The following is a 27,075-nucleotide window of genomic DNA, read 5'->3' as shown; positions in this document are numbered from 1 at the left end:
CGTTTGTAACTATGTTGTAAATGGTCACTTAAAAAGGCTTGAACTTTGTTCATATAGTGATCACAACAAAAATATTATAAAGATAATACGTAAATCATAACAATCTTACTAAAACTATACACAGTGACGAAAAACATAAACTTGCCTATTGTATGGGTTTTATAGCTTCATTTAATAAGAAATATAAAAAATAGCGTGAGATTTTAAATACAACTTTATAAACGAATCATTATTTAGATTAGTATTTCTATGGGAAAGAATTGATGAAAAGGACAACTACACTACATACTATAGCAGACTAAAGCAATACAACACGTCAATAATAAGGTAATGTAGCCATTAAATTTCACAATAAAATAACAGTAATTTTAAATCATTTACATAATAATATTATTTGGTAAAGATACTCATAATATGATTATAACAGTCTCTACAGTAAATGTATACAAAACAAATGATAATGCTCAAGCTATCTCTACGTATAATGAAGGCACAAATGGATAAACATAATTATTAAAATCATTATGTCAATACAAATAACGAGCACAATCGGCAAATAATAATCGACTATTAAGGAATGTAGTGTCTTAAATAAAGTCAACGATATTAACAAAGGGCGAAATTTGCAGGAGTAATTTGTATTTCAGCAAGCACGTGTACAAACACATAATAGGAATTTTCAATATTGCTGAAATTTGTATACAACAAATATTTTAAAATAATATTCATGACTGTGAATGCAGAGCGAAAATGTAACTTTTAAAGTTGATTGGAAGGATATAGTACTTTAAAAAACTAAGAACAATCCATTAGTTACAATAATTGATACTAGACAAAAATAAATAGAAACGGTAACAAACGTTTCATTCGTTCAATTGAATTTTGTTCAGACAATCTTATCCGATTTACAAACGTCCTTAAATCGACCATGAAGAAAATAAAAACAAAGTGCTGACGTAGACCATGTTATCGTTCTGAGACACGTTCTATAAACAAGTATAATCTCCAAAAAGGTCACTTCAACTTGGCATGGTGATTTGACCCTTGGCGGTGATGTCAGAAATTATACATGCAAAACCAGGCATAAAACAGCAATTTGTGAAGATTCATTGAGAATGTTATGAGTCCATCTACAGTGTATCTGCAGTCCGATGACTTTAATCAAGTCATCGGACTGCTTGAATGTTGTTGATTAGGAAGTGAACAAGTCAAATCAATAAGTACTTAGGTAGGATAAATCTGCGTCTAGAATATAAAAACAATATACCTATAATTGCTAAAAGTAGATTAATGTAAAAATAACATAAGAACGATGCAAAGATGTTATGGTAAATGTTTTGGAAAGAATAGTTTACACAGTTGCTAAACATTGAAGCAAGGTCGAGGCGAGTTTCGCCAATAACAAGTTTCGAACGAATCTGGTTTTAATCGGATGATTACTGAATGCGCATCGTTCGATAAGACGTTGAACATAACAATCGGAATATGCTTTAAGTCGCGTACGTTTCCGCAGATTATCGTATTTTTCCGTCGTGTTTATCTACAAAAATGAAGTTCAGAAATTTCAACAACTATAACTGATAAACTCAATAAAGAACATATGAAAATAATATCTTGTTATTAAGCAAATTTCCTTTCGATTTTGTCTGAATAAATAAAATTAGCAGGTTCGTATACGAAGGGGGTGTATTAAAGGATCAAGTCGTGACGCTCTCTAAGAATGTAGCTGTGGCAAACGTGACAGCTTCATTACGGGGGTACAAGTTGGTTTTCTCAGAAACTTTCCTAGCGTTTCCTGGCTTGCAATGACTTCGTGCTTTGATTCAGATCTGGCGCGTGCGCTCTCGCGCTGTTCTTAGTTGCAAATTATTGCCTGCTTGATCTCGATATTGGTGGCACTCGACCAACTCGTGTGACCCCTATGCCTCCGGAACTATCTACCATACCTATTTGACTTGAGTATCTGGTTTCAATTTGTGATTGTGAAAGGTTGAAGTAATATGGAGCGAATGGGAAAGTTGTACAATACACCGTAAAGGACATTACAGCTTAGATAGAATTAGGTTTCATGTATATTCGCGTTCATTATTGTCTGGTAGAAAATGTTATAGTGATAGTGACTAGTGTAGTAGATAGTGAGTTTTTGGTTTCATTGCTTCCATTAACTTCAAAAATCTGGGAAGCGCGTGTCTCCTGTGTCACCTCAAGACTAGCTTTCCTTCCGCGTCTATTCTTGGCCGGGTGAACCCGGGTCACGCCTGACTCATGCAAAACACGTACATAATGAGGGAATTAGCATACGGCGATACTTTAAACGAACTAAAATTTCCAAGTTGTCTTCAGTGATGGTACAAAATGTCTTCATAATAATTACCAACGAGACGTAAAATTAAAAAAAATAAAGACGAAAAATGATTTTGTTTTCAAGCGAAAATGCGTGTAAATTTAGAACTATAAACATTCACGCGTGAAATCTTGAAACGTTTAAAAAACATGCGAAGGGATAAACAGATTCAAAGGGATTTGCGCTAGAACAGCTGTGGGACGAAAAAAACTGGGTCAGTAGTATAGTTCGCTGTACATCACTGGACGTTGGTAAACATAGCTGCGATGACGTAACGTGCCCAGCGGTGCTGACGATCTTACGAAATGTACGAGAACCTCTAGAATGTAAAATGATGTACAATTTGTATGCATCTGTCGAACGTCGCGTAAGATGGTGTGCTCCATTCAAGGCAGACAGGTTCCACTCACACGAGCCTTCACATTTTAATATGGATCTAAAATATTTGATTCTTTTTCTCTACGTTGGTAGATTTTCATTTGAAAATTAATAAAATGAATTTATTACTACAATTATACTCGAGAATTTAAGTACCATATCATCGATTAACCACACTTCAACAAAGAAGATTTCGTAAATAAGTGAACAGGGAACAAAGATATGACTAAAGTTTAATCTATTCAATTGGTTTTATGTTTTGTATTTATAGAGTTGGTTGACAGGTAACCGTAACAATCAACAAGTAGTGATATGATATTAATCTTGCTTACAATAAACCAATAAAATACGTAAATGAAATTTTGATAAAACCATTTTTACGAATGACAAGTAATTATAGATGGAGCCGATAGATTTGTTATTAAGGGATCAAAAGGAGTAGCTAGCTAGATTGGAAGTGATTACTTAAAGCAATGAAATGCCTACGTAAAACGTTGATAAAACTGTTTTTACGAACGGTGAAATGATATAGAAAGAGTCACTAGATCGGAAGTAATACTTCAAGGACTTAAAATGGATCTGGAAGAATGACACGAGCGTGCAAGGTTTAAAAATACAGTGGATATGGATGGTGGGCATAAGGGTGAGATTGAGGTCAATCGCTTGAGGCCATCTGCGTTGGCTAATTATAGGCGATGCGAGCGCATGCGAGGCCCATAGCGCACAGCGATGAATCGCAATTGCTATCAAGAACGCATCAGATGGACAGTGAAACTTTGTTGCGCATGCACTCTCTACGGATGCAAATTGGACTCGCGTGGAGAATTGTGTTCATGGATTAAGGCGTCGCGAATAGGACATGATGGTTCACACAAATACTACATAGGAGCATCAATTTATGGTAAACACATAACGAAATTTAAAACAACGCATAAAACAAAGTAAAAACGTAATTAATGATTCCAATTAAACAATTACTCAATTTAGTGTGAACAATAAATTAAAATTAACATACGATGTCAAAACGTAATAAAGTCAATTTAGTCACTGCCCAATTTAGTAACGATACTATTATGAATAAGGAAAAGCTAAGAGGTAAATTTTATGTTTGCTTTAACGTTATTCGGTCCGCTGAATCATGAAAGACAATAACTATGTAAAGTTGACACTATCATAGTGACTTAATATTGGAATAATGTTATCCACAGAAACAGTGTTTTATCATATATATTGTAACTTGCTAAGGTGCTTTACACGGCTGTGTTAAAACGGGACGCGCTTCCTGGCCATTAAAAGTAGGAAGTCATTAGAAATTCAACAGTGCCTACGATCTAATAACGGTATTATATACATAACTTTACCATTACGGACACGGTGCTCCTAAGAGGTTGCATCTTTACGCAACCTGGGTAACTTGCTGAATTTAATTATTTTTTGCTGTGTTTCGTCAATTTATATTTGTCTGGTCTTAGCATTTAATATTAATTAGATTGCCGCGTGATCTGTATCTATTTGATTTTAAGCAGAATTTCGAGCGCCGCTGTATTTGCAAATTTAATTACCCTAATCACGTGCGTGAGTTATTTCAAACTAACGTTTTAATTTTCATTATTTGGTCAAGACAATTTCATATGTAGAAGGATACATTATAGAGTATAATTAGGGTCACGTCTTTAAACCAGGTTTCTTTGCAAAACCCTTTATGGAAGTCCTATCTTTCATCACATATTCCTATGACTGACTGACAATGATATCGTACAATCTTAAATCCCATGCGCTGTTGTTATATTCTCTTTCGCTGCAAGCATAACACGCTAATGAAGATGCGCTTTGTAGTACTCACGGATGGTACTATGAAAGGAATTGAATTTTCTAAAGCTAAAGTTAATTGAAGTAGTAAACATAAAAGGCTGGTAAGAAATGGGATTTCTCGTTTGAATACATAAAGACTTTCTAAAAACCTTGCTAAACAGTGAAAAATCGTGTCCTCAAGACACGAAATATATTAATTTATGGAATAAACTATTAAGGGTAGAATTTAGAGAATGAGATCGTTGAGAAACGGCCCAGAATTTTTGAGCTTTGCAACACTAGTCTGGATAATAAATAGTAATCGAATCCTTTGTTTGCGACGTTCGAATGATTTCCTGTATTTACCAGCAATTACAGATAATAGCAGCGGCAACTTCAAAGATTGAAGCCGGTCACGTAAACAATATGCTTTGTTGTATTATTCTAAGCTTGTAGCGTAATATGTTTGACCTTTTATGGTATTTGAAAGCGGGATTTTTGTGCTAAATATAGTATTAAATGGTGAACAGTTCTTAAGTTAATAAGGTCAAAGAAAATTGCTCGAGAACGTCTTCCAATGTCCATGAAAAAGAAGATAGGGACTAGCACTCTACTAGGAACATAGTACGTCCAAGAACGAGGTTTTTATTAAAGAGGTATTTTTAAAGATAGGTATCTGTTACGCTTTTAATCGTTGTTTGCCTGGTGATGATCTTCCTGACGATAACTTTAAAAAAAAAGAGGTCAAAATGAAATTTGCTTCCAAATTCAAATTTTAAATTTACCGCGCGATTTTCTATGGACAAACACAATTTTTTTCTGTGTTTAATTATTTTCATTGTTTTTTATCAGGAAGATAACCAGTTGCAATATGGTTGCACCATTTTATTACAACTCGTGTACGAGGTAATATATGATTAACATATCAACGGTTGAAAGGTATAAGAGACTAAGCGAGACCAAGTTACAAATAACTATCATTTTAAGAATCAGCAGATTTTGAATGATTTCATTTCTAAAGTTTGCAAACTATAAACCGCTCCCTTGAACAATTTCAGAAATGTCGTTTAGTTCTTCTATTTCTTCCAACTTTAACATAAAAAAAAGAACTTACCATAGCTTGCTCGATCTTGTTGTCGATGGCCACCGCGCTTGTGCCCGATGCGCTATAACAAAAAAATACAATTAGTCACAGTTCATTTAATAATAATTCTATAGTAATCATACCAAAACAGTACGTAGAGATTTTCACGCACTATTGCTCACATCCGGGTAGAGGGGTAGAAAATATACGTAAACGCATGTTTTGCAATATGCGTATACGCATAATTAGGGCGCGTCCGCCAGAAGACTATTAATATGTTTTAATTGTGCATTTGCAATATTTGCTTGTGATTTAAAACTGCTCTTTGAATCTTGTTTATGAAAGACTGGTTGGTGTCATGAAAGGGACAGACTTAATAATCTTGCAATGGTCAGCAAAAGTGTGAAAAGTGTGAAATGTGAAATCATTTATGACATTCGTGTGGTATAGAGGTAACAATAAAATATTACGTTGTTCGATGAAACACCGAGATTGAAAAAAAGGGAAATTCCATGAAAACATTCCACCCAACAAACAACAGTCGTGGAATTATGAAAACAGATTTGAAAATAACTTTTTTACGTAACAAATATGTGAAGAAAATTCGTTCCGTATTTTTATGTAAGTCCGGTATATCAATGGAAAATTCAAAGGAATGCGTACCAAATCTTATCGTACACTTAGGCATTTGAAAAACAGTAAAATGAAAATCTAAAGCGGTCGCCATGTGAATGTGAACGGAAATTTTACAGAAAAATTAAAAACCTTGACGAATTCATTAGTTAATCGAAACTTGGTATATTCTTACTAGCAGGATAAGCTTTCGTAAAGACGGTTCGATTATACGTTTATAACGTGCAGCAGCTTATGATATTTTTGAGGATAAAAAAAATTAAAGATGATTCTTGTTGTTGCACTTTTACGGTTGAAGAAGAACGTGCACTTAATTTTTAGTTTGATCTGGTAACGTCAGAGGCGATTCATGTGCTTCAGGTTAAGGTATACTGAACGACGCTGATGCGAGGGCACCGCAGAAGGTAGCACTGTCTTGGATTGTATATTACAGTTCTTACTGTTGCGTAATTCAATTAATTGTTTATTATTTTTATTTAAGCGACCTCGGTGGTCGAGTGGCTTGCACACCGGTTTTCATGATGTAGCCATCTCTGAGGTCTCGGGTTCGATCCCCGGCCGGGTCAATGTAGAAAACTTAATACTGTCTTGGGTTTAGGTGTTTGTGGTACCGTCGTAGTTTCCCATTCCCATAACAAAAGAGCTTTAGTTACTTACTTTGAAATCAGAGCTATGTATGAGATTTTGTCTAATATTTATATATTTATATTTATACTTGAAGGGTACTGTCAGATACAAAAAAGAACTATAATTATAAAAACCAACGGCCAAAAGGAATTATATGATGCTGGTCGCCAATAGATATGTTGCATTAAAAGTAACTAAAACACTTGAACAAATATAAACCGGTAATTTTAAGAAAAGCTTCCGTCGATTGCGGTGCGGATGATTACACTAATAGGGTGTAGCGGGTAAACATTGCAAAATCATTGACCCGAGTTGTAAACCATTCACTGATGTATTGTAACAATATTGAGAACAATAGCAATAGCTGAATTCAATGAAACAGAAGCTGTAGATGTTATTTTTATTGGAATATAGTGTTCAAATGTAGAGAATATTATGTCAATAAAAAACAATTACACGTCAATGCAAATAAAGCCCTCTACGCAGTTGCTAAGAGCGTACACATCAACAACAACTCCCACTCGACGCAGATGTGAACGATGACCCAGAAACCCCTATTGATGCCTCTCAGACAGTCCGCCGCCGACCACTAATGCAAATTAAAGAAAAAGCAGTCAGTAATGCATCACAATTGCAATAAGTGTACGAACCAACGGAATTCAGTATTTGTTGCGAGATAACTCATTGCTGCCACGAGAGGTACTACAACACTAGCTGTTGTTTATATAACCATAATAGGTGTTAAAACAATACACATGCATAGTCGAAGTAAAAGTGTCACGAGAGCAGCACGCGGCTAACGGCCACGTGCAGGTGACGACACAGTTTACTTCGCCGAAGATGCATACTGCTGACTTATCCATTATGATCCAATCTCGCTGGTGTAATCGACCGGTAGCTAGTATGTAGCACGACGTACGAGCGTACTTGACTTTCTCCGGAGTTGGATTCCGAGTCGCGTCAACGAGGTGAACAACACAACGCTGAAGTTGAACTCATTGGAGAGTAGAAAATGAGACTTGCGGCCATGGTTCGATTTCGATCGATCGAAAGATATTGAATAGCAACCGTGGATCACGTGATCAAATACTAATATAACGTTCCAACTAGTAAATTCACAAATACTTGGGGATCTAATACAAAATTAATGAAATATCTATGACCGTAGCTTCTTCACAATTTTAACTCAAATACGCGACAATTATGGATAAGGGGGTTGACAATAACAGTAGACATTTTTACTTTCTCTATACGGATCTAGCAACGAAAACAAGTTTTTAGTCTCTTGTGGCTGATTACGCAAGTTAACAAAATTGCACGCGGTGACAAGGTATATGAAAAAGTTGAAACACAAGCCGGTGAAACCCGAGTAGCAGAGAAAGTACTTTGTGGAGGCGACGACAGTTTGCAAAGATTTAAAAACGATATAAACTCGAAAAACCAATTATCATATTTAAATTTCTTTACGTCTTAAAATGCCACGAGTTGCTGCAGAGACGAATGATCATTATACCAATATGGGAAATATGGTTCGTTGCCAAATATAACTTAAGCAGTTTCACATGTGTCAGTCAGCGAAATCCACCTGGCAACGGCGCATTTCTCGGCAAACATGAACGTTGAAACTCATCGATAAAAATAACCTGTTACTGCGTTTTTAGACAGACGTTTGGCAACAAAGGACTTCTTCAAGTTTGGCGTCTGAGATATAAGGCTGTAAAAAGGGTGCGTGAGTAAGTTATATACATACAAATGAAACAAAGAAAAGATATGACGTGTTTGTGATAAAGTGTGTACTTTGTCGTTACATCATGCACGTGCGTGTAGCCCATGAGTTTTGTGTACTCAATTCCGTACTTAAAGTCTTTAAGAACAAAAAGCACCAAAAGTAGCATTAATTGTAAAACAAAGCATCAGTACATTTCATCCGCAATCAAACTTTTCCCAACACAAAAAGACAGACCTCGTTTTTTACTCGTTACATAGCCATGTTACTAAAAATAGCATGCGCCGAATATAATACTACAGTCGTTATAGTCAATTATAAAACCTGTTTTGATGATAAGCTTTTGTTGAGAGTCGCATACAATGAAGTCAGGCCAAGGATTGTGCAATAAACTATACGAATGCATGGAGCAAAAAGTTGTTAATGGAAACTTGATGAAGAAATGTCAATGTGTTAAATAAAATGTATACACTTGTTTATCGTCGTCTCTGTTATTGAGAAGTCAAATACGTATTTATAATCATTTTACAGTCGATCGATGAACTAATAAGTCAATGAGATTGTTTGTGGACATGCTTTTTGAGTAGGTCTTACTCATTGAGGCAAGAGTAAAACTTGATGCTATTCTGCTAGAAAAAAATAAAATAGAAGTGACAACTATGCTAATTGTTACAAAAGGCATTGTAAATTACCTACTTTCCAATTGCGCTGCATTTGAAAGACAATACCGATTCAGAAAGGTCACGGTAGGAGTGGACGCATGAAAATTCAACGTCTTAGTCACGCACTGAAATACTACACTCACTTTAATGTGCCGCTTGGCAATTTCAATTAGCTACAAGCGCAGAACATTCTAATGTATTCCATTGCACAGAACAGCCTGACATTTCAGGCGCTATAGTTGGGAGCGTTTATTAAGTGATCATTCGTAATGACCAGTCGCAAACGATTCTATTGGGAGCTGCTGAGTCACAAAGCGGCATGTTATAATTCTGCATGGTGATAGATTATCGCTGTACTGCACGGCATTATTATCGTGTAGCGAGTCAACACTGTATGCAAGGTCGTTGAGGGGAAATCAACGGGTATCTAGTTGTGTCGACATAGTTGATGGTTGGCGCCTAGTGGCTCAACAGAAACCGTTACATCTTGCGGCTACATTTCATAACACCATTCACAGTACCTTTCAATTTGAGCGAGTAATCGAAGTAACTAGTTATCAAAATTGTGGTCAAAAGCGGAGATGCTGATTCCGGTAAGAAGTAAATTAAGACTACGCTTAATGTGAACGAATATAAAGGTGAATTACGTGATCCGATAAACTTAAAAGTAATAAGTTTTTCACATGGTAGTAGTAAATACTAAAGTGAACTAGGATACGTACAATAAAATGAATTGTACACAATGGACATTAGTGGAACACGAGGGAATGAAGTGGAGCCCGTGTTTGTCATGCGATTTGGTCACGCAAGGTTTCTAAATGGTTGTCCAAAAAGCAGCCGCTTGTTATGAATGGCTTAATAATGAACGGATTGCAAAATAACTCGGCGCCATTTACAATTACATATAACTTATTCACTCTAATAAACTATACAAATTAATGCAGAAGTTTCCGAAATAACATTGCTGTCGAGTAATGACCGTGAATATTATAAGACCTATTAGTCACATGAAGATCCTGTTAGCAACTAAAATATGCACCAGAATTTGTTGACTTGTTAGCGATTTTACAGACAATTACATGGTAGAATCACGTTTGTTTTGCAGTGTGTGAAAATCTACGCTACTTAGTGCATTGGATCGATACAGCAGTCGGACGAAAGACGACTAGGTTCAATAGGCTAGCGTCGACGTCGGCCAATCACAGCGTTTTGTCTCGCTGCAACCAGCTCGGCCACGTTGCCGTAGAACCTTCACCGACTTACTGGCTTCGTAATTAGCTGAGCACTGTGAGAACCTTCACAGACTACACTGGGCCATGATTTATGACAGCCGCAATGCGTCAAATTTACTACGAGCAGAAATCAAAGAGGTACTCACACTGGATAAAAGTAGTCGATGTATTTTACGACGACTTCTCTGAGGAGGTCTTGCTTGTTCATGATGGACGAGTAACTTGAACTTATGAGTTTTGTTTGCATGGTTTCCACTTCGTCTATCTTTTTCGCGTGGGACTGTCGAGCCGTGTTTGTGAACTAAATGTTTTTGGGCGTTGTACGTGTTTCAGACAAATGGAAAAGCTTTAAAATAGTTTATGACGATACGCGGGCGACCGGATCGACGCGTTGCGGCACACTGGGCCCGAGCCGGCTGCAGCGGGGAGGGGGTCAGACCGGAGCAAGTGGCGCGCGCACGACTCTACCTACAACGGGTTACGATGGCGCCTCAAAACACCTAGGCAACGCTTTTGCGACACAACTGCCGTGCTTTAAAACAAGAATGACTCTGTTAATGCCGCACCTAACGCTAAAGCATTTGTTTTAATGATACAATCATTTAGGTTCAAGGCTGACCGATTCGACTCTTGTTTTTGCGTCTATTTAACATAAAAAAATTCTAAGTTTCGATTTAGTAATAGTCAGAGGTTTTAATTAGCACTGAAAGGAGTCCAAATTTCATTGGCTTAAAAATAAAAATTAAAGCGGAGGGTAACAAAATTTGAAGTAAACATGCAGGCAGTGCAAACGCTTGAGATGTTCTGAGGACACGGCCACGTCAAGTCAACAAGGCAACAGGGCGCGCATTATCAACGAGACTGCTAGACGAGTGCCATCAAGCAATTGTAGCAGTCATTACTGCACTAGCTTCCATATATTGTTTGAAGGGTTCATGTTTCGCAACACGGATAAAATTTTAAATGCCAAGAAATCATAAGAACACGACCCTCTGTAATATTTTTAAGTGTCTTTAGATCATGACGAGATTATTGTTATATATACATATGTATACGGAATATGATTGGCTACATTCCAGTAAAGGAAAAAAGTTCGCGAATTTGACAGTCCAATGGCCGTTCACCCTCTTCGTAAACCGGTTGGAGCACTTCAGTCGTTTCTGTGCAATCTGATCACCACCATTGGCAATCAATCTTTATTTAGAGGAATTGTGACATCACGAGAAAGCGATAAAGGCGAGTAAACAAAAGATAATATAACTGATGTTCTTCGGATTGTAGATGAACCCGATACAGTGGGAAAATATTAAGTAGTAATTTAACCATGGCAGATATAGTAGTAGCACACTGGCTGAAGGTATAATAAAAAGGTTTTCGACTATTGCTAAGAATTGTACCTGACTGGAGGTCGTCATAAAATTGTCTTGGTGACTCCAAGTCGTACGAGAATTTGATTGTTGCCAAGGGTGTACTGACCGGAGGTCATAATAAAATTGTTTTAGCGTTATAAATTTGAGTGTTGCTAAGAGTTGCACTAACTGACGGTGTTAACAAAATTATTTCATCGTCATTCATATTTGATTGTTACGAAGAGTTCCATCGACTAAAGGTTGTAATGAAATTGTTTTAGGGTTATATATTTCATTGCTGGTAAGAGTTGCACTGAATGAAGTTCTACTAGTACTGAATAATTAAATTGTTTTTAACAGATTTCAAAAAAGGATTAGGTTCTCAATTCGACTGTATTTTCTTTTGTGCATGTTGCGCGATTACTCCGGCATGAGGTTGAGGGTGCCCCAAAATTGATCCCATTTAAATTTGAAGAACATTTTTGACTTCTAAGGGTGGCTAACTAGGATATTAAACCGATTATAATAAAACTTGGCAAATAGATGAAATTTCACAAACTTTTGAGGTAGATTATTTTTTATAAAATTGAGACATACAGTCGACTCCTGCTAAGGATATGATATATCGAACAACAAAAAGATAACTTGAGATTATTCAGAAAAATATTGCAACTTTGACATAACGTCTATCTTACAAAATGCATACATTATGGCGAAACGATTACATGAATTTAGGTAATGAAGAAAAGAGTAAACTGTGCAATATTTTTTTAACGTTACAATCTCATCTAGTTAAGATGTATTAAGTGCAATAACATTGTTTGGCAATGAATAAAACTAGTTATTAAAATTGTCCCTATTCACAGAATTTTATGACACATTATGTTACGCTGTATTACACCAGGGTTGCCAGAACACGAGAATTGATTTTATTTTACAATTGTTAATTTTTGTCTTATTAGTATTACAAAATACTACATTGTATGTTAAAACGTAATGAAATGAGCGTTACTATGATTTTTTTTAAACCAATTGACATAATTATGAGTCGATTGATAACAACGTTGCTACAAACGAAACTACTGCAGCAGTGGCACTATTATCACAGATAGTGACTTGAACTATGATCAAACTCTTTTATGAAACAGATCCAATGGTTGAAGTTTTAATAAAATAGAGAATGTACGAGAAGTTTCAAGTAAGGAGCGAGAATTTAATTGTAACCTATGGGCAACACTGAACTGTCCTAGCTTTGTTTACGACTATTTGACACTAGAGGACACGGTATATGATCCTTCTATTAACACAAAGAGGATTAAATTAACGGATGAACATATTAACCTTGGCGTTGAAAATAAGCCACATAAAGTAGATATAAAAACTAAATATGTGCTTATCGGAAATTGTATGTACTTACTTACATCGCTATAGGGGGCCTTTTTGGGAGGATATATAAATACCCTTCGGTAATTGATAACCTTTAAATGGGACAAATCGATGCCTTACTTTCTCTAACATGTAGCTTATAAATAGTGATTGATTATTCAGGACATCGATTTTTTTTTTTTTCAATTTCTTTTCAAGGCGTTAATTTGGATGAACTACTATAAGAATCGGTAAAAGCCAAATGTGTGTGAAAGAGAAAGAAATACGAAGGGAGTATGATGTGAAATCAGCCTTTAAAATTTATATATATCAGTAACCTTGTGCTGAAGTACGAGTAATACGAGTTTGAGAAAGTAAGGGGACGAAATATTAAATGAAATCGACAGTTTCAAAACACATTCCATAGGCGGTAAACCAGCGTTTCACGACAACAATTCACGAATACGCCATCAGCAACGAACAATGTGAGTCATAATAATTAGAATTACAGATGCATTTGCTGCTGTGTATGGTGCGTCTTACAACGTGAATGCAATAAAGTCATTATCTTAAGTAAATCTATGGACATACTAGGAATAAATTATTTTTACGGCCATCTTTGTATTGTCGGTATCATAAAGACCAACGGTTACATTTTGACCCGTAGTAAATTTGTTGTGAAGAATGACGACATTCGTTGATTGCGATGGTAGTAAAAAAATAGAGTTAATGATTACATTTTTTGCTCTCAACAACGCAATTACCTGAGAATTGTAACTTGTTGTTATTGCAGGACATAAGTGGTTTCAACACACAATAGATAACATAAATAAATGAATGAGGATGACGAAACGCAATGGATGGAATAAGCCGCAAGCGTAAAAAGTCAAGAAAGACAATTTATTGTGAACTCCGTCAAGCGTTAAGTTTCTGATTTCGTCCTTTATTGCCTTAATAGGGATAAGTTTTATAAATTGGAATTTCCGTTTATTCCGCTTTAATTTATCGGATGGTCATGCCACTAAAGTGATAAAGATAGGTACGTAATTCTTTTAACTACTTTCTGACGTCAGCTATGTTTGCAGGTATGAACAAAGAGGGAATAAAATCTTCAAATGCCTGTATGTTTTATAATATTCTATTTTGTTTTATGATAATCAAATACAGATAACAGAAAATTACAAAGAGTCCCGCTTCACGTTTATTATGTTTCTTATCGATTGTAAAAGATTAAATTCAGATAAAGCATTGGTTGTCGTGCAATCGAGTTGCTTATTCCGATAGGCAATGCAAGAATGAAGTAATGCAATTATCGTCTAAGTTATTATCGTTTGTTATAATTAATTTAAAGTACCATATTTTATAAGTGAGAGTTCATAGGCATCTACGTGAATTGAGTCCCAAGGTTTTATTGATCATTGAAAAGTCTGTACTTCGTGGTCCACAATTTAAGTAAGAGGTATAGTTGCAATTGTTTAAATTACCATTGATAAAATAATTTCGAGGTCCAATTGAATTTACAAGGTCACCCAATGAATTGTTAAAGGAAGTGTTGTCGACAACAACAACAATATTTTGATTACTGAAGTAATCAATTTGATACATGATTAGATTTATTCGATACATGTGACAGCATGATAAGTGTTACATTATGGTATTGCGCACACATTTGATAGTCACATGCGTAAAGCGATAAATCGAGAATCTATAGAAAAATAATTAGTGATTTTGTCAAAAGAAAGCTATAAACTTACGAGCACCACGTGTTTCTGCGAGCGAAAGGAGACCTGGGCTCAGTTGTGGCAGGTTTTGGTTGTACATCTTGCAATAAATTAAGCTTGAGTCCTCCTATCGACTTGCGTCGTTTCGCAGCTAGAGCTCTAGTAGCCAAATCCAAATCGTGAGTAGGTTCAGAGGGTGACGCTGCAGTTGAACACGTTTTCATGTGTGCTTGCGCCGTAGCCACCTGGAGTAACTTGGTAGAGAGACTCCGGCGGCCTAAGGCCTCGCACGTAGCACATCGTCCGTCCATTGAGGTCCTCGTGCGTCCGATCCGGCCACGCCGCGGACACTGAGCGCGATTGTTTCCAGCGGACGTGAACTTTAACTGATGTCATCCGACTAGCAATACGCACACGACCGCTCGTGATCGCCGCACGGAATCAAGACGGCAGTCGTTCTTGCGTTTGTAAAATCAATCGATGGACGGCCAAAATAGGTTTAATGCGATAATAGGAACGCGATAAGGTATAAACGCGAATAAATATGTTGACCTGGACTGCGGAGCATAAGCACGGCTTCACTGGGGCCTCGGACGGCCATGCGCGGGCGGCTCGGCGCAAGCGACTGCGGTCATCATCACAAAGCACCCCGCCGCACACCGTAATTCGAGCGAAGATATCGATATTTGTGGTGACAACGAAGGTGCGGCCATCGTATCACTAAACGTCGCATGATATAGCGCTCCCAAGGTGTGAAGATTACAATCTTCTGGAACTGATCCAGGGCTCTAATATAGACATTCGAGGTCAGAGGAATTTTTTACTTCAGTGCGCAGCAATCCTGTAATTTATTACTGATAATTAACGGTGACAACACTGTCTTTTTTTCGCGCAAAATTTAGTTCTATTGACTCATAGTTCACAGTTACAATTTGCGTGGATATCGCTTGAACGCTGTCCGTTAGCGACTGCTCTATTGTACATTTATAAAGACTTCTGAATCACAAAACCGTTCCGTGCACCGATTGGCTAGACGGTAATCGATAAATATTGTATCATGTTAACAACGTGCACTGTATAGCGTACACTTCAAATGTTAATTGCATAGTGATTAATTGTTTAATTTAAGCAATCGATCGAGATTTTCCGATGGTTATTCCATGTGACAAGCAAGAGTGATTCGTAAACCATTTTCCAGTCACTTGTTTGATTATGTAAATTGGATATCCAACGTCACACCACCTTGACGACAATTAATGCCGTCGGTATATGATACACAGCTGATTACAACAGAATGGCGATGATGAATCCACAAATGCGACTCAAGGTTACGAATGCCATTAGTTGTTTTCGCTATTATAGGATTCTTAAAAGCCAACAGAGTCGTGTGATTTGTTACCGAAATATTTAGACAAGATTATATTTATAGCCAGTTGGTTACCTAGATTTATTACGAACTAAAACATATTTAGCTTTAGTGTCTCTAAAAGAGACAGCAATTATTGTCCATAATTTAGCGCGGTGTTTATTAGCGGCAGAAGAAAACAAGCGTTTTCAACGCGTGATTCACGTGGTGAATTTAGAGAACTGCATTCGCAATGGCATCAAACTGTTAAGAGTTTGTCAATATGCTTATGATAAGAGCAAAACGAGTGCGTGCTGCGAAGGCAGGAAATGAAATAATGAAAACCGATCAACCTGCTGCGCGCGGTCGTATCGCTAGATGACACAAACAGCGCGGGTGCCAAGTGCCAACTGAGAGTTTCGACATAGCTCAGCTGCAAAACTCATTAGGTCCCTCTCAAAGATACAAAGTCGAAGCCGTTCATTCGTGTGACAGATGACAAACTTGCAGAATTATCTGAAGTAGCCTCCATCTAGTGAAGCAGTAAAGCAGAACTGAGGATGCTTTTAATGTCTCTGATGTTAGATTTGATACTACAGGTAATAAAAACAAGGAGTATAAATGTTTGTTAAGGTCGCAGTATTTTTTTGTGACTAGACTAAACCTGCATGCTCATTGGGCTTTACGTAATTTTCTTATCTCTCGTTGAATTTAAATTGCTTTGCGCAGTTAAGGCAGTACAATAAAGTGAATTAAAACCAATCAAGTTGTATGCTTTTCCATACCAAGTTTATTTATTCGATGGTTTCTATTACCCGGTGGGTACCTTAATCAGTTTGATTCTAGGTACAGTAAGTAGTTGTAGTATTATATAGACTATAGTCTTTCTTTTCTGAAGATAGAGTAAAACGACATTTGCAGGGTTGCCAGTTTTCGTAAAATTTTAAACTCCATGTACTTGTTGCTGACAATTTTATCGATAGATTGTGAAAATAGGTATAATTTTGCTAAAAATGCCTCAAATGTGAATGTTACGACGTTCTAATGGTTACTAATTGCGTTATTGTATTATTTCTTCTTATTTTGACTGTTGGTCTATTAGAATCGTAATCAATTTTAGTCATATACATGGTAATAACGACAGGTGGATTTAATTATGTATATTAAATTCAAACGATAAAACTTATAAATATGTCTCCTATTATATTTTTTATACGCATACTGATAAATTTAGTGTATGTATGAATGAATTTTCAGAAATTAACAATTCAAACGACCCTGTCCGAGGCCGTTAGACGAATAGTTGGATGATGATGATTTAAATGAAGCAAGTTCAGCTATTTTATAAGCGTAACCAACATTCAGTCGATAGTCGATAGAATATTTAACGACTGCAATCACTAGTTGCTTGCAAGCGGACAACACTTTTGCGCAATAAACTGTCATTTTACTCCATCTTCTAGAAAGACAGACTATTTTCTTTTTTTTTATGTAAAGAACAAACGAGCCGACGAGCCACTTGATGGGAGGTGGTCATCGTCGCCCATGGACATTTGCAACATCAGATGAGCTGCCTATGCGTTGCTAGCCGTTGAGAGCCTTGTAAACACGCTTTTTGAAGAACCCCATGTAATAGCGCAAAGGGGCTTCAGCTAGCTTTGGCTATTTAGCTTCAGGAGGAAGATCATTCCACATTTTGCTGGTTCGAGGAAGGAACGAACGAGATGCCCGTACTATAATTGTATAGTAAAATACTCTACTAAATCACGAATAGTCTACTTAGAAAACATAAAATATTACATCAATGTTGTTTACCAGGTACGATACGACCGTCAATCAAAGCAAATGGTTACGAATTTTGGCGTCGTATTGATCCCCTCTGACAAATTGTTGCGTGGTGTAAACAACATGTTATTATCTCGATGTATGGTTAGTTCGGTAACATTTCGCAGTTTGATAGATTAAACATTAACGTTTATAGAAATAATGGTAAATTGCACGTACATTTTGTAACCCTGATCATGTAGCACTATAATAATGATATAATATTACTATATTGACACGTTTGGCCAGAATCTTACTTGAAGTTAAGCGACATCGTGACCACGATTGTACGTGTTAGTCCAAAAAATACTTAATCTTCTCTAACCTTGAATAGCCCAAATGTTAACTTTCCGGGAAGATCAGATGACGGTAGTATTAAGAATGAAGGAGGAGGAAGCAAAACGCCTGCGAATGGGTGGTATATCAACGACTGTGGTACATTTTTAAATATTAAATGATCAAGAAGGTTTATTGCCAAAAATAATTTAAACTAGGAGACTCGTACTTGCTTAAGCGCTACTTTGTTTGGCAAAAGTCCCTTGGTTTCTTTGCCAGGATGAGTGTATTGACCGTTTATAATTATTGTTGTTTAATATTGACTTGTATCGTGTAAGGGGCTTACGTGTAAGCCTAGTACTTTCTAAATGCCTACGAAAAAGTTATGATATTTGAAATTAAATTCAGGTAATAAAATTGTTACTGTTCCATTTTTCTAGTCCACTGTTATTGATTAAAATGTTATAGTTTCATATATAGTTACAGCACTTTTTGGTTTTCTTTCGTTGTTTTAAGTTATTTAAATCTTTGGACCACAAAATGGCCTCAATATGTACGCTTGCCCAACAAGGACGTTAAATAAACAACCAAATCAGAGCTATGTTTCTGACCGCTTCATATTTAAAAGACCATACCATATAACGTCTTGACAGGCATATTGGCATGTCAATGAGACGCAAATGTCAAACCCTGACATTCATGTCACAAAATCGACAATCTATCTGCGAAGTTTCTCTTGCTGCCAATTGTTCTATCTATTATATACACGATATTGATGTTTGTATCGTCATTGATTAAAATATTAATGTTTACGTATTTTATATTTATGTATTAATGTCTTGGCAATTTGAATACTAAAGTAAATCGGATAGTGAATTAATGACGTCATTTCATCCGTAATTTACCTGTCGAGCACAATACTCATGTGCCTGTGCAGGTTCGCCTTGAGGTCGCGGCGCGAGTACTGCTGCGGGGGCGACGGCGGCGCGGGAGGCGGCATGCCGGTGGGCGGTCGCTTGCCTATTAGCACCCTCAACTCTGCCATCAACGTTTGCACCATACGGACACGAGCAAGTACCACCACGGCACGCACACTTATGAACATCCCTCAATCAATCGCGGACTTGCCAAGAGTCATTGGCGCGCCGACGGTTGCATCGACACCCGACGTCACATCTCCACGTGATAGTACATAAAGCATTGATGTTGAGACGGGCGTCGTTACATCGCGCGTGCGATACACGCACTGCTCGATACGATAGCGTCCAACGGCTTGACCTCGCAGCTTTTTATAAGTGCCCGCTGAGTTCGCAAGGTGTTGTGTGAGAGACTAATTTCGCGTTTATATTTAGCAGAATCTTTCGATAGACGCAGTATCCTAAGCGTGCTTACGCTTGGTATACCTACGCGATAAAAAATCTATTTAAATTGTTAAAAAACTCACTATAAGGCCAAGTTCATTGAAATTCATCATGGGGAACAATGCTTAATTAACTATGTGATAAGCAGGTGGAAGTAGGTCAGCTGTAGGTCACTATGCTGCTGCAAGAGAACGGGGTCGTGCGAACATTGCTCTGGTTCAGAACGGAGAGTTGCGCTAAATGGGACGCACTTACGCTTCTGTCAAATGAGTCCAAGGACTTGGATGGTCTGCAAAATTTCACATCTGTATTAATTTTGCAACATCTCAAACGGAAAGCAGGGCTGTGGGACAAAGGAAAAAAGCTGAACTAATAAATGACGAAAGTCAATAAGGAAGCTGGTACAAAATCAGGTCACAAAAGCAAACTAAAGCGAAAAACGACAAAGAGATACGTACACAATGTACGATGAGTGACAATAAAGAATTTCTGATTAAATTATTTGTTTGGTGGTGGCATTCCGTGGAACAAAATTTAAAGCAAGAATTCGAGGCACGCAGAGGAGCTGCTTCTGCTTTTCGTGGATACGCATTTGTGTTAAAAACACGTTTAAAATAATCGACTTTGAACGTGAATTGCGCGACGGTTCACGGTGAAGTAGAAATAAGATTGCTTTTATATACAGCAAACGTGAAATATATGATTCAAAATATCTTTACAGTTAAGCACATACACTTCAAGTCATCAAATTTGTGTTACTCTTCGCAAGGTATATTTCAATGAAAAGAAAGAGTAAACTTATAAAGGTTTCTATTTGAAAAAGATGTTTGTTTACATTTATCATTTACAATAATTATGTAAAAATATCATACTTAAAACAACAAGTAAGATCCAAACGGGTCTTTATAATCAAGTTAAAATAACATTTTCTAACAAAGAACTTCTTTTTCACAATAGGTTTCAATTTTGTAATAAAAGGTATATTTCGGAGGTTGACAGGAATTATCATAACAGTATATCCATACCTTTCTATAAATTTAAGATTTGAGGTAACTATCAAAAATAGCCGTTCGCCGCAATTTTTCATGAATAAATGTCAATTTATTAAGTTAACCTATATAGCTGTAACGACAGTCTAAGGATGTTTAATTTCTTAAAACACTTTTCTCAGGGACAGGGACAACACGCTCACAGAGAACAAAGATTCTATAAAGGTCCGCGGCATTTCCTTAAATGCTGTGTGTCATCAGAACTGAGTCAATATTTAAAGACTAGGTGACATTTTACTTAAAAAGTACGCAGAATATTATCTAACATTTAAAATTGTATGATAAAATTTGGAAAATCAGTTTATGGATTCGGAAGTGTCTCAAGATTGCTGACAAGAAAAATAAACTGTGTATGTATCACAATTTTTTCGGAAACCACATCATTTTGTAGCGAATTTTTTTGAAGAGTGAAATTAAATACGCGACCTTATAAAAATTCTAGATTTGGACATCTTTGACAATTAAAAGTAGGCAGTCGAACAGGCAATCTGGTTTTCGACAGTAAACTGTGTCCTTCTCTCGCTTGAAAGTGACCGTTCACAACATTTTTATAGCCGTGCGTTCAAATAAAATTTATTTTTGGAGAGGGCGACACAGCTGCCGGTTTCGGCGCAAGTAACGAGGGCGAATTATCAAAATAATAAGAAGAACTATGCGTGGCTTTCGTAATAAACAAACGGATTACGCATGCGCATGGGTTGGGAACAGATACACGAGAGAGATATTAAACTCAAGCGGTTTTCCGTTTGAAACTTATGCAACAAATGCAGCGCTTTCTACAAATAAGGTTAGCAATAGTGATAACGAATGAGCCGAGAACTATTGCAAGACCTACGCTAACAAACTTTCACCAAGCGATTGATAAGAGGACGATTAGATCTTGGTTTGTGGAGCATAATCGTCAGACGTACCAACTAACGCTTCCTAGTGCTCCACAATTGCGAATAGAGAAGAGGAAGTCTTTGATTTCCTGAAGTTAAACTAATTACCTCTTGTGGCTAATCCGAACAAAGCATCTAAATCGTACTATTCGCTATGTGCTTGTGCAAATGTTACATAGAAAGTATCAATTGCCTGATATTTTCAAAGAAAGTGTTTAACTAATAGTAAAAAGTTTGCGAATTCGCTGGTACGGGTAAACAAGAATCGAACGAAACTCAAATATTAAAATTGCAAATTGTGACTCACTTGTATTAGCTTATTTGGCATACCGCCTTTTCGATGTTACGATGGACGTTTTATCATATTTCTTACCCTTATCAAAAAATTCGTCACCATTTTGACAATAACCTTGAATACACACAAGCAGGTACTACTGCCCTCTTTTGAAACCTTGGATACATCTGTTTCTTCGTACAGCTCGTAAGTGAAGTTGTTATAGTGGACCGCTTTAAGGAAATTACGCTAAACGTAGTAGGAATCCCTTGAACAACATAAGCTCCATTCATAAATAAAACCTTTCCATTGGAGGACGCCAAGCGTGACCCAGTTCGACTATCGGAAGGGCCAAGCGTTCAATACAGTAAAGTACTTACAAATGATGCTTCAGCTTGTCCTCCAGTGCAACTGGTTATATTTTTAAGTCAGGGGAACACTTTCTAAGGTACTTTCGCGGCTTTCCAAGGGTTGGACGAGGGGTGCGTCCTCACGGCACGATCGTCGTTTACACACTGAGTGGAGTATGCGCGCGTCCCTATTCCCGACGTCCTTGCATGGAAGGGGCGGTTTACTAGGGTGGCGCCATGGTAGCACGTCAAGGCAACGCGTCAATCAATATACGAGATGAGATCCCCTGCTAATCGTCAAAGTATCACGCAATGAATGTGTTACAGCTTTTCTACTGCTTTTTCAAATGCCTGGTGATCAAATATTATTTTTATAGCATCAGAACAAATTTAAGTTGATGAGGTAGAAAATGTTACAAACAGCATTTTAAATTAATGCAACAGGCGCGTTAAACGCAACAGGTTCACGCACATCAATGCAGATGCAAAGAATTTGGTTACGTAAACTTAAGCAGGTATATAATTTTTACTCTTTCAATTATGGAACTGACTGATCTGTCACGCCGTCACAAGTTTAAAATAACTTTGTAGTCACTAAATGATTACAAACCGATCGTAGATAATCCATCATCACAAAGGTGAATGTAATAAATAAATTTAACTTGTTACTTAAAAAAGTAAATTTATGCAAAAAATAAAATAATCAAGGTCTTCGTAAGAAATACACATATTAAAAATCTAGGAGGTGTTACGGAATCCCAATGATATTATTAATATGATATAACTGAGCACTGACAAACAAAATGCAAGAAGTGTCGGTTATGCAATAATGCTGCGTGAAGTTGAAGTTACGTTAGTACCGACACGCACTATCTCCTATCATATCAAAACGCATCGTTGCGAGAACGGACAGCTGATCGACAAGAACCGTAATGTTAATGTTCAGCCAACATCACAAATTATAGCGCTACTGTATACGTAGTACAAGAAGCAGCTAATAACAAGGATCAATTATTGTTATAAAAAAAACTAACATAAAAATGTCGCATCTTGAAACACAAGGTAATGAACTAAGTATAGAAGATAAATATCTCGGTTTGGAAAACGGAAATGTTAATTTAATTATAAACAACAAAATCTTAAGAGATCAGACACAAAAGGATGGTTAATGAACTGTGAAAAGAACTCTGTCAGTTCTCATGAAAAATACAGATTTAAAAGTTATAGAGATGAATCATGAGCCGAAAAGGAAAGATAAATGATACCATCAATAAAGGCTATGACTTTTCACCACAAACGAACAAAGCAAGGGAAAATTAACAAATCAACAAAGCGTAAAAATAAATCACTTGGGACTTGTGCTGAGATAGATATATAAACGTGCAATACGACAAATGAAGCACGTCAAACGCAATAAAGATGACGAAATCGATAATAATAAAAATGACAAGTAAGATATGTTTGGTATGCCGAAAGCGTCTCCAGCAGAGAATAATTTGGTGATAATATCAACAAACGTGCATGCGATAAAAATCTCTTATGCAAGCTTTATTTTATAGAACAGGTTAAGATTACATAATGGTAGCAAGTGAACACTGCAGGACCTTTTGCAGTTATTATTAGTAATTTGAATGGAACAACCATTCAACCGATCAATTGGATAATGCAATGGTAAAAAGATAATTTATAAAATGACAGTGATGCCAGTCTAACTGACAAGGATTGGTACGCAGCTATTAGTGTGAAATGAAATAAACAAGAGGAATTAGCTGGCCGTTAGCCTGAGCTAATCCGACCGCAGGGGAGCGGGCGCCATACAGACTTTCCCTTTTCTTCTCGTGAAAGTGATGATGCCCTATGCAACTAAGTTATTGTCGACATCTGCAGTAAGTTTTTCTTTAGACTTTACAGGTGTAAAAGTCAGTGAATTAGATTTAGAGCAAATCAATCGCTTAGAAAAGGGTTAAGGCTAAGTATCTTGGTCTCGTTAAACGGCAAGTGATGAAATTTCACACCTAATAGGAGCATTCAAGTGCACTCGATTATTAAAGTAAAGGAAGAACGTCAATCTGCACAGACATGCAAATGGCAAACATACTACGTCAATTATAAAGCGTTTATAAAAAACGACTTGTAACAGTATCGATTGCCAACTCGGTCATTGAAATCGTTTAGCTCTAGAAAGACTTTGTAGAAGTAGCTCTTAATTTATCTGATGTCAACTAACCAAGTGGTATTGAAATCGTCGAGTTCTGCACTATATTATGCCACGATATTTAAGTTAAAATCTATTGTATGCTATAAAAAAATGGAAATATATCTCCAATATCGTAAATTTGTGTAAACATAACGTTTCTATATCTAATGGATAAAATGTAAGGGCCAGAGCACGAAAACAAAAGGATACTTTCTAAATGAAAACTTTCTCTCGAAGTTTGGCTCGTATAATGCCTGCCCTTTGTTAATAATTAGCTGCTAGGAGACAATACAATGGATTTAGATACGAACGTATTGAGTTTAAAGGAAATTAACATCTGATTAAATTACATTGGTAGACAAGAGTTAACGCTTTATTCAATTTTACCTGTCTGTAGCAAAATAAGACTAAAATCAAGCAATTCAAAGCAAAATGATTTTTAGCGGATGATGTAAAATATCCACTACGTGCACTGTTGTCTATATGAGTCAACTACTTACTACCTTAAGGTTAATTGTAACAAGAATGGTTTAAGAATAGAATATAGAAAATTAAGTTTAAAATTCCATCGTGATTGTAAATAAAAAAAATCTCCATGATATATTTATTAGTTTCCTTTTATTGTTAACCAGTATTTCCTCATAAAGTTTCAAATCATAAAATTTACAAGCATATCGGGTGTTTCACCAATACCTTTGGATGTTACGTCGATAATAGCAAATTCCATAATAATATTTACTCTACTGGCAGACCCAGATAGTGCAAAAAGAGTAAACAGAGGTGTGGGCAGAAACTGGTCGCTAAGCTCAGGGTTACGAGCAAACATTGGGATCTTATCTATTGCAATTGTGGCATATAGACGGTGTAAATACTAGATTATAGAAACACGTGTGAAAATGACGACAATATTATTTTGAAGGGGTTACCTACCACTGAGATTAAAATATTCATAAACATGTTCAAATAATACTGGACATTTGTGTTAGAATTTATGGCATGAGAACTGGAAACATTAGAGTTTATATACACTAAACACGTGTGAAAATGTAGATATATTTATTTTAATGTTATGCTGGATGCACAATTTCTTCGGGACATAGAAGTTATAATAATTACGAATTAAGATGGTATTTAAACAAATAGTGGAATTAACTGAAGGATTAATATAACATGAAAACGTCAAAATCCACATACAACTATAATGTACAAATTAAACACACAAAAATTACAAAAAACGTGAAAATAGACTAAAAAATATTATTAATGATGACGTTCCTGTAATTTTTTTGTTATTATAGCTATTATATGAATTGCTAATGTTAAATTATACATAAACATAATAAACATGGCAGCTACTAATCAGTCAAAGTGAGATAGCGTCAACCGCAATCCGTTGAAGGTTAAGACATTTGTGAATAGATGGAACATCATTAGGCTACAGTTTTCGAGATGAGCATTTTAAGTTTCGATAAGTTGAATCCGTGATTTGGATTTCAATAAAATTATTGTATCATGCATATAGGACATAGGTGCTACTCCTATGTCTGTTTCAGACTAATGTGCAATGGCATCATAGTTTTTTTATAGCACTTAAGATCATGTCACGGTTAAGGTGATGACGGATACGTAATAATAATGTGCCAGGCCAACACCAATTATCTGGTGTAATATTAGGGAATTTCCTATTCAGACCAACAGGATTCACTACGGGGGACCCAGAACACCCGGACCAGAACCAATTTAGGACAGTTTATTTCCCAAATTTTACATTTCCCAAACTGTCCAGGGTTTGGAAAACCTCATCCAGCGCCCACAGGGCGAACCGGTGGCCTATAGAGTTTGTCGAACATGCACAAACACCTGCAAAGGGAAGGAAGGAGGGAAGATCTCAATGTGGCCACAAATAACCTTCATCAAGGTGACAACACACTATTCGAAGTCTATTACAATTTTGAAATAAAGAAACATCGATATAATAAGAAGAACGAATACATAAATGAAATTGAAAAAAAATTGAATACTTTCTTTAAAGATTAACTGCCTCCGTGGCCGAACGGTTACCATGCCGGACTGCCACGCAGAGGTCCCAGGTTCGATTCCCGGGCCGGGCGAAATATTTGTATGACCTACATTTATTTCTCTCGTGAGTTTGGATGTAATTTGTGGTTGTCTATGTGTGTGTCCATGGCACCCGCGACACAGGGTTTCCCTAGTGCGGGGCTATGTTGAGTGTGTGCGTTATTATTATTATTATTATTATTATTTGCAGAGTTTGTTGTCGACCCAAACCCGTATGTGGAACGCCGTTTTTACATTTTTGTGGTTTTGTATACACACAGACGAAAAATTTTCATACAAATTTCATATAAATAAAACAAACAACTCGAGGTCCTCGGTAGCCCAGCTGTGAGCACTCTGGGCGCTAAAAGATGCGGTCAAGTGTTCGACTCTCGATAGGGCCATTTTGGCAACGTTGTTGTGAGTATTGCTTCAAAGTTAATTCCATTGCTCTGGTACTCACAGTATAAGGAATTTCATATTTTGAGATCGAGTATTTGGTGCGGTAGTCTGCCACATTTATTATTGAATTCTTTTTGCGTTTCATA

At 36.6% G+C, this 27,075-nt stretch overlaps 1 protein-coding gene across 2 annotated transcripts in view; it reads right to left on the bottom strand.

Moving 5' to 3' along the window:
* Nucleotides 1–27,075, bottom strand: part of LOC113230210 (protein bunched, class 2/F/G isoform-like) — a 172,685-nt gene that overhangs the window by 3,954 nt on the left and 141,656 nt on the right. For both annotated transcript variants that reach the window (XM_026464028.1, XM_026464029.1), the window contains one exon: nt 5,628–5,679. In XM_026464028.1, coding sequence (XP_026319813.1) covers nt 5,628–5,679 — 52 coding nt within the window. The remainder of the gene's footprint in view (nt 1–5,627; nt 5,680–27,075) is intronic.

This window comes from Hyposmocoma kahamanoa, unplaced genomic scaffold (assembly GCF_003589595.1).
Source record: "Hyposmocoma kahamanoa isolate Upper Pololo Valley unplaced genomic scaffold, ASM358959v1 63, whole genome shotgun sequence".
Classification (NCBI taxonomy): domain Eukaryota; kingdom Metazoa; phylum Arthropoda; class Insecta; order Lepidoptera; family Cosmopterigidae; genus Hyposmocoma; species Hyposmocoma kahamanoa.
The sequence above is the reverse complement of the archived record's forward strand: the minus strand, read 5'-3'. Positions and strand labels throughout refer to the sequence as shown.